This window comes from Scylla paramamosain, chromosome 33 (genome assembly GCF_035594125.1).
Source record: "Scylla paramamosain isolate STU-SP2022 chromosome 33, ASM3559412v1, whole genome shotgun sequence".
Taxonomy (NCBI): domain Eukaryota; kingdom Metazoa; phylum Arthropoda; class Malacostraca; order Decapoda; family Portunidae; genus Scylla; species Scylla paramamosain.
In genome coordinates this window covers 907,333-922,500 of record NC_087183.1, presented here as the reverse complement: position 1 = coordinate 922,500, position 15,168 = coordinate 907,333, and the positions used below count along the sequence as shown (strand labels likewise).

At 40.5% G+C, this 15,168-nt stretch overlaps 1 protein-coding gene and 1 long non-coding RNA gene across 12 annotated transcripts in view; one reads left to right on the top strand and one right to left on the bottom strand.

Annotated features, from left to right (window-relative positions):
* LOC135089516 (uncharacterized) overlaps window positions 1-13,885 on the top strand; it is a 53,648-nt gene extending 39,763 nt beyond the window's left edge. For 4 of the 11 annotated variants that reach the window (XM_063985110.1, XM_063985109.1, XM_063985103.1 and 1 more), the window contains 3 exons: window positions 3,312-3,401; window positions 9,002-9,073; window positions 9,549-13,885. In XM_063985110.1, coding sequence (XP_063841180.1) covers window positions 9,774-10,388 — 615 coding nt within the window. In that variant the 5' untranslated portion in view covers window positions 3,312-3,401; window positions 9,002-9,073; window positions 9,549-9,773 and the 3' untranslated portion in view covers window positions 10,389-13,885. Of the gene's footprint in view, window positions 475-3,311; window positions 3,402-7,463; window positions 7,549-9,001; window positions 9,074-9,523 lie in introns of all 11 variants that reach the window. The other 7 variants (XM_063985111.1, XM_063985104.1, XM_063985114.1 and 4 more) reach the window with 6 other exon arrangements.
* LOC135089517 (uncharacterized) overlaps window positions 1-15,168 on the bottom strand; it is a 71,192-nt gene that overhangs the window by 18,924 nt on the left and 37,100 nt on the right. Inside the window, exon 3 of the long non-coding RNA XR_010261513.1 lies at window positions 2,021-3,409. This is a non-coding gene — a long non-coding RNA (uncharacterized LOC135089517). The remainder of the gene's footprint in view (window positions 1-2,020; window positions 3,410-15,168) is intronic.

The following is a 15,168-nucleotide window of genomic DNA, read 5'->3' as shown; positions in this document are numbered from 1 at the left end:
TTTCTCCAGACTCTTTTAATTGTTTCCTGATCTTCAATCTCTTCTTACTGCATGACCAAAACATCTAATTTTCATCTTATCACTTCTGTAATGCACTTCACTCTTGCTGGTATTCTTGCTTTTTCCATTTTGTTGATGTTTTCAGAGTGATCACACCTATTATGCACCTCAACATTTTCTTCCCTGTTCTTTCCAATTTCATCATCAACAAATTCAGTAAATGATCTGTTTTGTGTCCGTCTCCAACCTCAGCCACTCATACATTGGTTCCAGGCATCTTCTTGCCTAGTAGTAATCCAGCTTGGTCAGTGTTGCCTAGAGCCACTGCTTAGTTGGTTTCCCTTGTTGTCTGCTTCTTGAATGTAAACATCTCCAGTGACATTGGCCAAAAGCTGAGTTGCTTCTGAGTCATCTTAGGTTGACATGCATCTCTAAGAAAATTTGGAAATAATCATCTCTCTCTAAAGAATTAGTGTATGTAATATTGAAGGAATGTTGTTAAGTAGAAACTATATTATTCTGTGAGCTAACAGTACAGATTTAGTGCATAAATCTTTAAGAATTTGATTTTTATATAATTCATTTAGTGTGATTATTCAGTTAACTATTCTTGTATAAACTTTAAGAATGTTAAATGTGTTATTTCTTGTCTTTTGCTTTCCATAGCAAAAAACTCTGGCTTTTCAGTTTCAAGAATTAAGTTTTTCCTCATTCTTTTATACACATGATGCCTTATTTTGACACTGAAATCTTAAGACACTAACATCTTTAGCTAGTGTTCTAAGACCCCATGTATCAAGGTACTAAGTGCACTCTGTGAATTCATGTAACTGTAATTCAACTACTGAAATCTGAACTAAACAAGCTGTTTGACCCAAGCCGTACTTGCAAGCTTAGTGATTGATTGCTTCTGTGTATTCACAACTCACCGATGTATATTATTTTACTGCATTTTAATTAAAATCTTGTATAATTGGAGCATTTTATCATATTTCATAAATGCCAAAAAAAATATTCAAGCCTATCATGTAAAATAAAAGATTAATGAGCAAAATCTCTCAATGAATGTACGTAATCTAATCAATGTTTGTGTCATGTACGTGACACCACACAACTGCCACAGGCAGCACACACTGCCTTCCCAAAGTTTACATTTATTAGTGGTGTCGAAACTATTGTCCCAATAGGGTTTCATGTTGACGGGTAATAATTTCAATTATCCACTGTAACAAGTGGATAGACTAACAAGGATACAGTTCTTGTCGATCCGGGCTTCTGGAACAAAACTGTTCTCAGTTTGCTTCATATGCCAGTCAGTTACACTTGAGGAGCGATCAGAGTTATACTCCTCCCATTCAAGCAGTTAGACTCCAGCCAGTGTTCATTGCAGTTCATCATTCCTCCTATTAACCTTACTACTACAGGCAGACATCCCTTCCCAACTCCAGCTAAGTACCCTGTCTAGTCCTGTGCCTGTGCACTGATAGGTACTTAGCCTCATCCCATGTCTGCCTAGATCAAGGTAAATCTTATTCTGTAACCTGGTATTAGCCCATATATGCTAATTCACCATAGGTGTAAAAGAGTGAAGGTGGGCCACACTTTGGTGAGCATTGGCATGGGGCAGGCAGCGCCACCCTTCCTGGGCCATGGCATATGGAGTAGGGCTGCCATTTCCTTTTCTCCATTGCCATCACATTCCCAGTCACAGGTGGCTGGTGCCCATTTCAAAGCTGAGTGAACCAACAAGTAACAGGCAGACATCCCAGAAAAATCCAAGCCATGACCAAGATTTGAACTTGGTTTCTTGCTTTGTAGTTAGCTGCACTATTTGCAGGGTGCACTGCCTGTGGCAGCTGTGTTGTGACAGTGCTACATGTCACATACTTGATACTAACATTGGTGGTAAATTATATTTGTGGGAACTTTTTAGACCTTTACACTCACTCTATGGTCTCCCAGCTAACACACAAACACAGAAAACACAACTAAATATAATCATAAATAACCAATAACTTACCTGTGGTTTGGGCTGGCTGTGGTCGGTGGTGAGTTGGTGTCACTGTGCATTCCAGGCCAGTGGCTAACTGTGTTTTCATAGCAAAGACAGATTATTTGCTGCTGTGCAGGTTTCCGGGGTTCTAAGTTCTTAGCAACTTAGTGAATATTCAAAGTGGAGTAGATATGACTTGAAAGGCAGCTGCGAGTCAGGCAGTTCCACTCCTCGTGGGCTCCTTCCTATATCAAAAACAATAGCTACCTATAATCATCTCCATATCTCTAATTCCCAATTTATTTATAAAAGCAACTAATACTTAGTTTTTACTAAATTAACCTTAATTATCCCTTAATTTAACTTTACAATTTATATACAAATCACACCATAAACCAATAAGGCATTGGTATTATGCACAATAGTGGAAATTTCCACAACATTCACAAATATGTTTTGCTCTTTATTCCTTTATTTCACATGGTAAGTTTGAGTGTTTTGATTATTATTGTCTTTTAGTATTAATGAATTATAATAAAAATACTGCAATAGTGCAAGATTTTTATTTGAATGTATTGAAAACTGTTGTGTGTACTACTCACATACTTGGCAACATTGATGATGCATTCTTTGAGAGATTTTGTTCATCAATTCTTTATTCTTTATAGGCTGGAATATTGCGCTTATCATCTTTTAGTATACATGAAATATGATGGACCATATGAATTGCAACATAATGTAAAATGCAGTAAAAACAAAGAAATACCTGAATGGGGAATAAATGACAATGGCCAACCAACACTCAGCTTACACATTCACCTTAGTCCACTCAGCTTGCTCATTCCAGCTTCCTCCTTCCAGTGAATGAATGGAATTTAGTAACAGGTTTAATTCTTATTTTTCCTTATGAAAGCAGCCTTTTTTGTGCCTTACTTGAGATCCTCCAGTATCCAAAAAGTGCTGTGGTGTGCACCTACCCTCACCAACAGTCAGTCTACAAATGTTACAGCACAACAGGGATAGCAAACATATATTCTCCAGGCTCTGTTTATTGGTTTTACAAACATTCTTTGTTTCCATGACCATTAGTAGCATAAATAAGTTTCTTTTAAGTAATCCAAGTCAAGATCATTGATGTAGCCCTCAGTGATGGAAGTAGTCAGTGGGTTAAGCAACACATCACACAGGATATGTTCCCCATTCATTAGCTTGTTTTCAGCAATTTTTATTTATTTATTAACTCATTTATTTTTATTATTATTATTTTCTATTTCCCTGCACATCAGTATCAGTATCTAACACCTTGTCTCTTCCACAGAAGTTCAAGAAACCACTAGTGGTCATCAAAAGTGGTGATAGTCAATCTGGTTCCTTACTGCATCCCAAAGTGCATAAATTGTTTTGAAGGGTAAGTACCTGGAAATAATGGAATACATGAAGGGTACATGACATGGTCAGTGTGTATGGGTGAATTGTACAAAAAGATGTTTTAGGAAGAATATTGTCATGTAAGAAATTAATTTAAATCAAGATTAAAGTATTAAATATACTTTTAAATGTAAATGAGAAATATGAAATGTATGAACATATAATTATTTTGTTTTATTGTACATTTAGCACCTAGTAACAATTATTCAGGACTGAATAGCTATTTTTATTATATTCAAAATAGACCTAAAAATTTTATTTATATGTTTTCAGTCTTAAAGCTAGAGAGAAATGTTTTTTTTTAATTAAGCAGCCTAGAGCAGGGGTGTCAAACTCATTTATCCCAAGGGGCCAGATTTCACCTTCACATTCAATGTGCGGGCCAGATAATCACGTATGACCATAATAATATTAATAATAATAATAATAATAATAATAATAATAATAACAATAATAATAATAATAGGTAATTATATAATAATAATAATAATAATAATAATAATAATAATAATAGGTAATATTATAATAATAATAATAATAATAATAATAATAATAATAATAATAATAATATATTCTACCTTCACTCGCGTTTGCACACACGTAACCAAAAGATAAACCAGTAAAGAAAAGGAAGCATCATTTACCTTAATTCCTGGTCGTGCTGCTCCCAGAAACTTGGCACCTCTTGGTCTGTACAAGTTCGTCTATGTTTGGCGCCAGAGACTGAGCAATGGCTACTTTCAGTGTTGAGTTGAGGTGTTCATTAGTGAGCCGAGACCTGAGTCCAGACTTGTTCAAGTTCATCAGTGAGAAGAGTTGCTCACAGACATAGGTACTGCCGAACATTGACATAATCTTTGATGCCAAACATTTGATTCGAGGATATCTTGGCCCAACATATTGATAGAATGTACCAATATCAACACTTGAGAACTTTTCCTTCAACGCAGAATCGCACTGAAGATCAATTAGTTCTAACTGAATATCCTCTGGTGTCTCATCAGGATTTGCAGCGAAAGGATTTCGAAAGATCGAGAAATCACTCTCAAGGTTCTTTAAGTCTGCAAATCTTTCTCCAAATTCGTTCAGTAACTTGGAAATCATGTTGCAGTACTTTTCTCTGCTGATAATTCCACGAAACTCAGGTGTGCTTTGCAATGATTTCAGTGTAGGAAAGTGTGCAGCATTATTCGCTGCTAGTTGACGTTCAAAAAGTTTGAGCTTCACCTCAAAAGCACGAATGGACTCATGCATGTCTGTCACCAATTTATTGCGACCTTGCAGTCTTGTATTGAGCAAATTCAAGTGTTCTGTCATATCTACCATGAAGGCTAAATCTTGAAGCCAATCATAGTCTTTCAGTTCCTGGACATTTCTTCCTTTGTTATGCATGAAACTTTGTATTTCACTTCTTAATTCATAAAAGCGCTTCAGCACAATTCCCCGGCTTAACCAACGAACATCAGTGTGATAAGGCAGACCGTGAGAGTGAGTTTCCTCCAATAGGCAGTTGAACTGTCTGTGGTTCAGACCTCGCGCTCGTATAAAGTTTACTGCCTTGACAACAACATCCATAACGTGATCCATCTTTAATATTTTACTGCAAAGCACTTCCCTGTGAATTATGCAATGAACACTGTGAATTTGATGGTCTGAATTCAGGGTGAGTAGTTTTTCCTTTAACTTTGCTGTCACGCCAGCCTTTCTACCAACCATTTGAGATGCTCCATCTGTTGTCAGACTCACAGTTTTCTTCCAGTCAACACCTATCCTATCAAGTGCACCAGTCAAACTCACAAATATATCATCCCCTGTTGTTGTTCCTTTCATTGGTACTAATTCCACAAATTCTTCAGTTACCTGCATATTTTCATCAACACCACGTATGAACACTGCTAGTTGAGCTATGTCAGTAATGTCTGTACTTTCATCGATTGCTACAGAAAATGCTACAAATTTAGCAACTTTTTCTTTGAGCTGACTATTAAGATTTTCTGACAGTTCATTTACTCTTTCTGCAACTGTATTTCTTGAAAGGCTTATGTTTGCAAATGATCTACGTTTTTCAGGGCAAATATCTTCTGCGGCCATCATCATGCATTTCTTTATAAAGTCCCCTTCTGAAAATGGTTTCGATGACACAGCTATTTCCCGTGCAATCCTATAACTTGCCCGTACTGCAGTGTCACTGGCTTCATGAACACGCTGATACACTGACTGCTGCCTTTTGAGAGACTGTTCTAGCGTCTTTACTTTTTCTTCACGAAGTTTTCCACTATACACATCATACTTTGAAGCATGAGTGCTTGTGTAATGTCGCCGAATGTTATATTCTTTTGACACCGCTATAATTTGGTTGCAAATCAAACAAGTTGGTTTTCCATTCACTTCAGAAAAAAAGTAAGATATTTTCCACTTTTCCTGCATCACACGATGTTCTTCAGTAACTGTTCGCTTCTTGGAAATCATGATGAGATGATATGCAGTAAGAGTCACACCAAAGTCTGACGCTGTGACGCTCTCGAAGGACAAAGCAGGACTGAAGTCAAAGGCCGATTCTCGGTGAGACGGAGGAATGACGAGTTATGGTCACGTCTAATACATGTATATTACGGAGCAGGGCCCGTACGACTACGTGTATTCTCGTCACCTATAGTCACTGGCTTTGGAACGCAGTCGACGAGACGAAATGGTCACATGATTTACGTAAAAATATATGAGAATAATTCATTCACTACAAAACACGATAGAAAACTTGAAGCAGATGGTAAAGTTCCTGCTGGTGACATTGTGTTTGCAATCACTTACTTTAATTAAGAAAAATACTTTTAACAATAACACACACACACACACACACAGAGAGAGAGAGAGAGAGAGAGAGAGAGAGAGAGAGAGAGAGAGAGAGAGAGAGAGAATGTTGGCGGGTGGCGGCGAGCCGGACACACACACACACACACACACACACACTTGACGAGGTTGGGAGTTACTATACCACAGAGGAACATCACCGCCCAAAAAATATAATAGTATCTTTATATCTTTATATAATGACTTTAAAATGCAAAGGGCTGGCTGGCTTAATCATTCCTGTAAAAAGACCAACTGTAAGACTGAAATATGAGACGTGCCGCGGGCCGCACATAGTAGTGTGGCGGGCCGCATGCGGCCCGCGGGCCGCGTGTTTGACACCCCTGGCCTAGAGGCTAAGGTATGCAGTATGTATTTCTCAAAAGCTCCCAGAAGAGTGCATGAGGCTGAATCTTAAGAAAATTAGTCACTCCACAGTAAGCTTTTCTTGGTTCACCTTATGTTTTGACAGTACAAGAGGGGAAGGAGTTGATGATGATCATAACTGCCATGTTTGTTAAAGATTCTTTAATCCATACATCTGTCATGGCCTGAATCTGGTTTCTGCTTTATATTTGTGAATATATTGACTTACTTATCTGACAAAACCCCTTCCTTCAGTGTAGTTTTTTTTTTTAGATCAGATTCACTAATGTAACAGGGTTTCTGTATTTCCTGTTCATCTATCCAGTTATTTGCATCTAGAACTTCTTTGTGGAAGGGTTCCAGAGGCTCACATTAGGAAACACATTTTTTTTTTAGTTAACTAAATTTCTGCTTACTGCAATAAATACAAAAAAATTTCTTACTGCAACAACTACTAGAGAATTATGCTTATTGCAACAGGTACAGAAAATATTTCAACTTATTGCAACAGGTACAGAAAATATTTCAAAGTCTGGCTATCAATCCTCATAGTGAACATTTATTTGTTAATGAAATTCACTGAAAATATGAGGCAAAGACTAGCCAAGCAGTAATATTAACACATGCAGACTGTTCACTTGAAGCAGCACAGTCACATACACATCTCCAAGGGATGTAAAAAGCAGGTAATGCACCATATTAAAGAGGACTTTTTAAGAGATAAAATGTATATACCTATCATAATTACTAAAATGTAACTTAAAAGATTTTCCTTACTTTGAAGTCCTGTTGACTTTTGGTAATCCTTGTATAATTCCTTCATTCTTAGGGAGCAGTCACATACTAAGAGTGGGAGGGCTCAGCCATACCATAAATCAACCCATTGGTGATGTGACTGTGTCGTCTGCTTTGGGGTACTATCAACATGATGGGTGCATGGTGGGGGTGGACAGCAGCAGGAGGCGACATTGTTGCCATTTGGGAAAGGGTCCCAATATGGACCTTCTTCATATATTTTATGGACTAATCCAGTGTTTTACTTAGATATTATAGTAGCAAATGATTTATGATTTGTTGGAATATATATCTGATAAGTTATGAAAGAGCAAATTTAACTCAAATGTTCTTATAGTTTATGAAAGACTTTGTTTATTATGGTTATAAGCCCATGGAAACATCAGTTGGCTCAACTGCTGGTTGTCTACACTTCCCTGTTTCATAGGCCATTGTGCTGATTTTTGCAGTTATCCTTGTTCATGCTTGCTTTTTCAGCTGGAATATCCTCTTGTTTATCATCTTATTGTTCTGTTGTGAGCTTCACCAGTAGTTACTTATCACCACACCAATTTGAACATTTATCCAATTGACTCATATTAAGAAAGGCATAATCAGTTGAAAAAATCTGGTCACAAAAGTGGTGGTGTGACAGCAGCCTGTGGCTTTACTGGATAGTTGGGAGAGAGTGGTGTGGTGACACACATGGGATTAACAAAGTTCAAATACAGCACCAGGCAGCCAGCTGCATTATTTACATTGTGTTTATGATTATGCTAATGTATTTGTTATTCAATCTATCATTACATGTATTATTATACATTACACTATTGTAACTTCAGTATGTATAAAATGCTTTAATTATGAAGTTTGTTATTCAATCTATCATTACATGTATTATTATACATTACACTATTGTAACTTCAGTATGTATAAAATGCTTTAATTATGAAGTTTTCCATATGTATATGTCTGCCAGGGTTATCAACTTAGCTCACAAGCATCCCCAAGGAAGGAAAGGGAGTGGGTTCATTTGTGGTACCCGGTGGCTGGGGATCCCCATCAAAGGGAAGGGGAAGATGGTAAGGTTGATTTATAGTACAGCTGTCACCCCCCAAGGAAGCTTAATTCTCAAGGAACACAAAGCCTTAACTAAAGCTCTGATCCCACTATAGTACTGCCACCTTTAGACCATTTCCCTAATTAGCAGAGAATGGATAGACTTAATGGGAAATTAATTCATTCTTCTTACTCAATTCTTGGGACATGCAATTAGAGAAGGGCAAGAGCAGAACATTTTGCAAGAATATAATGGAAAAAAAAAGTTTTGTGGGTACATCTGTGTATGAAAATTTACTATTCCAAAGTAACAAATTTACAATTTCTCATATTCATTTCTTCTTCCCATTTAATACTCAGGGATAAAAATATTCCAAGTTTGATGGAACTGATGCCTTTGATCAGTTGCTGGGACACATGCAAAGGCAACACAAACTTATGATTGCCAAGGAAAATACATCTTTTCCCTTAGACTTCTCCAAAGTACCACACAGTACTGTTTCCATTCCTTAGAATGCTTCAATGTATTTTCAGTGGGAATGGAGAGGCCACCTAAATTCCACATCTAGTCTTTTGCTTCACTGCTTCTGTCTAACATCTAACAAGGTATCAATACTGTTTGACATTCATCACGTTCAAAAATTCTTCTGTATGTACAATTAGTTATATAGAAAAGATTATTATCTTAACAGTCTGATGTTATATGTCACTATATCTTCAAATTTAGTCAGGAACTGAAGTCAAGAGCTAATCTGAGTTTTAATTTGACCTTATGTTGTAACGTTGTTTTAACTCATCCCTTCAGTGCAGCATCCTTGAAAAGAACAGCAGTTTGGCAATGACTAAAAACAAACTCTCAAAATCTTATTAATATGCTTTTCTTTGATAGTTAATTGTCCACTCATCACATTCAAGTTTTACCTTTAAATTCTAGATTTTTTTGTTTTGTATTTCATTACAGTCATTACCCGTTTTATCAACTCACTGCATTATTTGCATAGGGTTTCAAGATTTGTATATTTATATCTAGTATGGTATTTGTTATGTATGCTCAAGGTGTGAATCAACCTCATCCAACCAGAACACTCAACTTTCTCTTCAACCTCAACAACTGGTGACCCCTGGACAAGAAACTACTCTTCAGCAATGGAAGAAGATACCAAGCCCAGCAATGCAAAACCAACCGTTTCCACCGTCACAGTGAAGCTGTCACCATTCTGCGCCAGTGAGGCTGCATCATGGTTTCGGCGAGCAGAAGTTCAGTTCCGACTGAGGAAAGTTACAAGCCCTCAAACCAAGGCCGACTATGTACTGGAAGCCATCCCTGAGACAATTTTTCCTCGCATCACAGCATGGCTGGACAACCAGGACAAAGATGTCATCGACGACCTCAAGCAGTATCTCCTTCAAAGAGTTCACGATCTCCGTCAGCGCCTGGCTCCGACGTCTTCTAAATCTTCGTCTAACACCTCTGGGAGACACCACAGCACATGCAGCATGGAATGAGATGCAAGCTCTAGCTACACTACTTGAACATGACTCTACTACTGGCAAACCACAGCGGGTAGACTTGCTGTGGGAGCTGTGGCTGCAACGTCTTCCCTCATCTGTGAGAGCTGCCCTACACGAAGCTGATGACTGCCCCGTGGAAGAGCTCATAAATAAGGTGGACAATCTTATCAATACCGCAAAAGCGTCCTGTGCCCCCGACACTATCTGCCCTGCCTTAGTTGACAACCTGCCCAACACCAATGCTGCCAGGCCACCTGTTTGCAAGTGGCTGCCCGACAACCAGACGTGCAACTGCAAACCAGGAGTTTCCAGCCAACATGGACAGCATGGACTGTGCTACTACCATCACAAATTCGGAGCTGGAGCTTGCAAATGCACCCCAGGTTGCCAGTGGCCAAAAAACTGTTAATGAGGCCACCACTGACCACAGCAGTGGCCTCTTCGGACCCCAAGCCTGGGAATATCAATGCGCTTGCTTTACCAGCCTCTGGTTTCTTCATCACAGACATCTTATCTGGCCGTAAGTTTCTGGTGGACACAGGCACTTTTTGTTTCCTGTTTCCAGTCACAGCAGAGGACAGAAACTGCCCTTTGACACACTGATTAGACATCAAGCTCATCGCAGCCAATGGAAGTACAATTCCCACCTACAGCACCCGCACCATCCCTATCCAAGCAGCCGAACGCAGCTTTTCTTGGGATTTCGTCATCGCTGATGTCAAGACGCCTCTCCTAGGAGTGGATTTCCTGAGTCATTATGGATTGCTCATTGATGTTGCCAACCATAAATTGCTGGATGTAGCAACATTCCGCTCAGCTCCTCTTGGCTCCCACTGCCGACACACAGAAATCTGTTCATTGAGAATAGATATCCTTTACGACATGCTCAGACAAGAATTCCCTGAAGTATTCCGCCTAGAACTCCATCAGCAGCATGGTTACTCATCAAAACATGGAATTTTCCACTACATCAAAACAACGGACCCCCCCAGTTCATTCCAAGTTTAGACAGCTATCCCCTGAAAAACTTCAAGCAGAAAAACAAGCTTAAGCCGACATGGAACAAATGGGCATATGTCAGAAAGCCTCAAGTCCATGGGCATCTCCTCTTCACCTCGTCAAGACAGCTGATGGCACCTGGCAGCCCTGTAGCGACACTACAGGCAACTTAATCTTTTTACAGAACCAGATCACTGGCAATTCCCAACATGGCAGACCTTATCTCCAATCGACATGGGGCCAAGATTTTCTCCAAGCTTGATCTCCTGAAAGGGTATTTTCAAGTTCCAGTTTACCTCAAAGACATACCCAAGACAGCAGTCATCACACCCTTTGGGACTTGCACATTCAATTACTCCACTTTTGGTCTTCGAAATTCAGGGGCAACCTTCCAGCACCTAATAGATGGCATCCTCAGAGACCTTCCCTTCTGCACCTGCTATGTGGACAACATACTGATCTTCTCCAAGAACTCAGAGGAACATCTCCAACATCTCCGAACTGTTCTGCAGCAACTACAGGACAACGGCCTGTTTGTGCATCAGAACAAATGCCAGTTTGGCGCTACATCAGTGGAATTCCTTGGACACCAGATATCATCCACCAGTGTCTCCCCCCTTTTGGGTAAGGTGCATGCTGTTTCAAAATTTCCTTGTCCCACCACCATCAAAGGACTCCAAGAATTCATCGGTATAGTAAACTACTACCATTGCTTCCTGCCGAACATTGCCCAGATCATGGAACTGCTCTACAGTTCTCTCGTTGGCAAACCAAAAGAGCTGGAATGGGGACCAAAACAGGAATGAGCCTTCAAGGACACAAAGGCCGCCCTCACCTCAGCTACAACTCTTTCCTTCCTGTGCCCCAGCACTCCTCTTACACTGACCACAGATGCGAGTTCTGTTGCTGTTGGAGCAGTCATCGAGCAGACCATCAAGGGTACGACACAACCACTGGGATTCTTCAGCTGGGAACTCCGGCAAGCAGAAACAAGATATAGCACATTCGACCATGAACTACTGGCTGTCTACCTCGCTGTTCACCACTTCAAACACCTCCTAGAAGGAATCCCGTTCACCATTTGTACGGACCATCGCATACTGGTTCATGCTTTCTCCAAACAGGGTGATGCTTGGTCAGACCAACAATGGCCAGCACCTCTCCAGCATTGCTGAGTTCAATTGCACCATTGAATACACCCCAGGAAAGATGAATCTGGTGGCCAATGCCCTCTCAAGAGTGGAAATAAACTCAGTCTACCTCGGAATATGAAGAGATAGCAACTGCTCAAGAGAATGACCCTGAGACTGCAGCCTACCGCACTGACATAACGAGTCTGCGATGGGAGGATGTTGCCTTCGGAGACAGGGGCCATACCATCCTCTGTGATGTTAGCACCGGTTGTCTGCGACTTCTCATCCCGGAGCCCCAACACAGCAAAATCTTCAATGTTGTCCATGGTTTGCCACACCTATCTGGATACTCAACTGCCCATCTCATAAAGGAAAAATTCATTTGGCACGGAATGAATAAGGACATAAGGCAATGGGCCCAATGCTGCATTACCTGCCAGACAAGTAAAGTTGGCTGCCACACTGAGTTGGGGATAGGAGACTTCCACCAGCCCAAGTGTCATTTTGGACATTCATGTCAACATGGGTGGCCCCCTTCCACCATCAGATGCCTCACAGTACCTCTTCACCACTACAGAGTGTTCCACACACTGGCCAAAAGCAATACCCATGACAAATGCTACCGCACGAGATTGCGCTGAGGCTCTCTTACATGGATGGATCAGCTGCTTTGGTGTTCCAGACGACATTACTTCTGACTGGGGCCATGCCTTCATCTCTCAGCTGTGGACGTCCCTGGGAGAGTTGATGGGGACAAACATCCATTGCACCACGGCCTACAATCCAGCAACCAACAGCATGGTGGAGCGGACCTACCGCACCCTAAAAGCTGTGCTGATGGCACACTGTACCTGACCAGATTGGAAGGCCCAACTACCCTGGGTCCTCCTTGGGATGCGGTCATCACTGAAGGAGGGACTGCATGTTTCCCCAGCCGAGATGGTTTTTGGAGAAGCTCTTGTTGTTCCAGGAGAATTCTGTCCATCATCCAATACAGCCGTTGATGACAACAATCTCACCAGACTACGGCACACCGTGGGGAAGTACCAGTCATGTGTCCAAACACACAAGACATCGCCTCCATGATACTTCCCCAAATCACTAAACTCCTTTAAGTACGTCTTCGTAAGGTACAACGCTTACAAACCACCCCTCACTTGCCCTTACTGGGGACCCTACTCCACCCTAGAATGTAACTCCGTAGGCATTTTGCATCAGTATAGCCAGAGGCAGTGACTGGGTGTCAATCAACCACTTAAAACCTGCCTACCTTGAGGAAGAGGATTCCATGCCTATATTGCCACTTGTTGACAACCCAACTTCTACCTCACACCACCTGAGTGCATGTCCTCCTGCACCATCCCCTAAAGATGGACCTTGCCCCACCTCGTCCCGCACTGGACAGCTCATCCAACAGCCTGACCGTCTTGACCTCTGACCAGGCAAGGACTCTCTTGTTGGGGGAGTATTTGTAATGCTGTTTTAAGTCATCCCTTCAGTACAGCATCCTCGAAGAGAACAGAACAGTTTGGCAGTGACTAAAAACAAACTCACAAAATCTCATTAATATGCTTTTTCCTTGATAGTTAATTGTCCACTCATCCCATTCAAGTTTTACCTTTATATTCTAGATTTTTTTGTTTTGTATTTCATTACAGTCATTACCCATATTATTCACTCACTGCATTATTTGCATAGGTTTCAAGATTTGTATATTTATATTTGGTATTTGTTACATATGCTCAAGGTGCGAATAAACCTCGTCCAACCGGAACATCAACTTTCTCTTCAACCTCAACAGTGTCAAAGAGGTGTCATTCATCCAACTCATAACTAAGATGTGGGAACTGAACAAAGATCAGTCAAGCCAGAGCATCTGAAGTGCTGTCTAGTTAAAGTATCAACCAGTCCTCTGTAGTGATGTGCACATGAGGTGAACCACACATTTTTCATGCTGTTCTTACATTCCCTGCAAATTTTACAAGACAAGATTTAGCAATAAACATCTTTAAAATGAAGAGTAACTGAAACATTTCAGCAATTAAAAGGATTTATGCACCTGATATACATATACTGCATTAACCCGTAAAGTGTTTAGTACGTATATATACGTTCGGGAGGGAAAGTGTTTAGTACGTATATATACGATCATCGTTTTCTTTTACTTCACGGCACCTAAACCTGTAGAAATGGTTCAAGATGTCTTTTCTATGCCTAAATATGATTTTGAAAGCTCACTCTCATTTTTATTGTATTGCTGTGGTCTATTACATAGAATGTATCCATGACCACGAATGATTTATTGAAAAAATAGGTATATTTATAAAAATATGTTAGTGGTGTCATAATTACTTATCAATATACTCAAAATACTGTTCAGTAGATCAGCTATTTTTATATTATTCCAACTTGAATAGCAATTTCAATATATTTTGTGTTCATGCGTACAGTCATCGTCGGTTGTGTTGGCAGCCCTGGGGCGTGAGGCGCCGGGTTGGTGGGCTGGCCCGGCAATGAGTCATGATAGCTAGACACGCTGCTACACCCTCGCTGTAAGCACGTGTTGTCCTGTGCACCATGCCGCGGGGCTTGACATCGGCGCAAATAGAGAATATTCTCTATGACGATAATGTCACAGAGTTGGGGGACAGTGATCTCTCTGAGGAGGACGATGAAGATGACTCTGATTACATACAATCAGACAGGGGGAGTGATGATGAAAATGAAAGTGAATCTGCTCCTGCTCATTCCAGCAAGAAGCGGAAAAGGGATGGTGGGGAGTCCGGGCTTGTAGTAGGTGCTTCCTCACTATCAGCTTCTCAGCCACTGCATGACCTCGCTAGTCAAGCGCACACACCATCTACATCCCAAGCTCAACACCAAACAATAAATGCTGATGCTGATGTACAATGGGAATGGAGAGATGGGCATGACTTTTTGCCCACTGATTTTCAGTTTGATCTTCATGGTCGTGGTATACCACATGGACTCGTTCATGATGGCAGCACAGAGAGTGAATATTTTAGGTTGTTTTTCACGGAAGACATAATGGCTCAT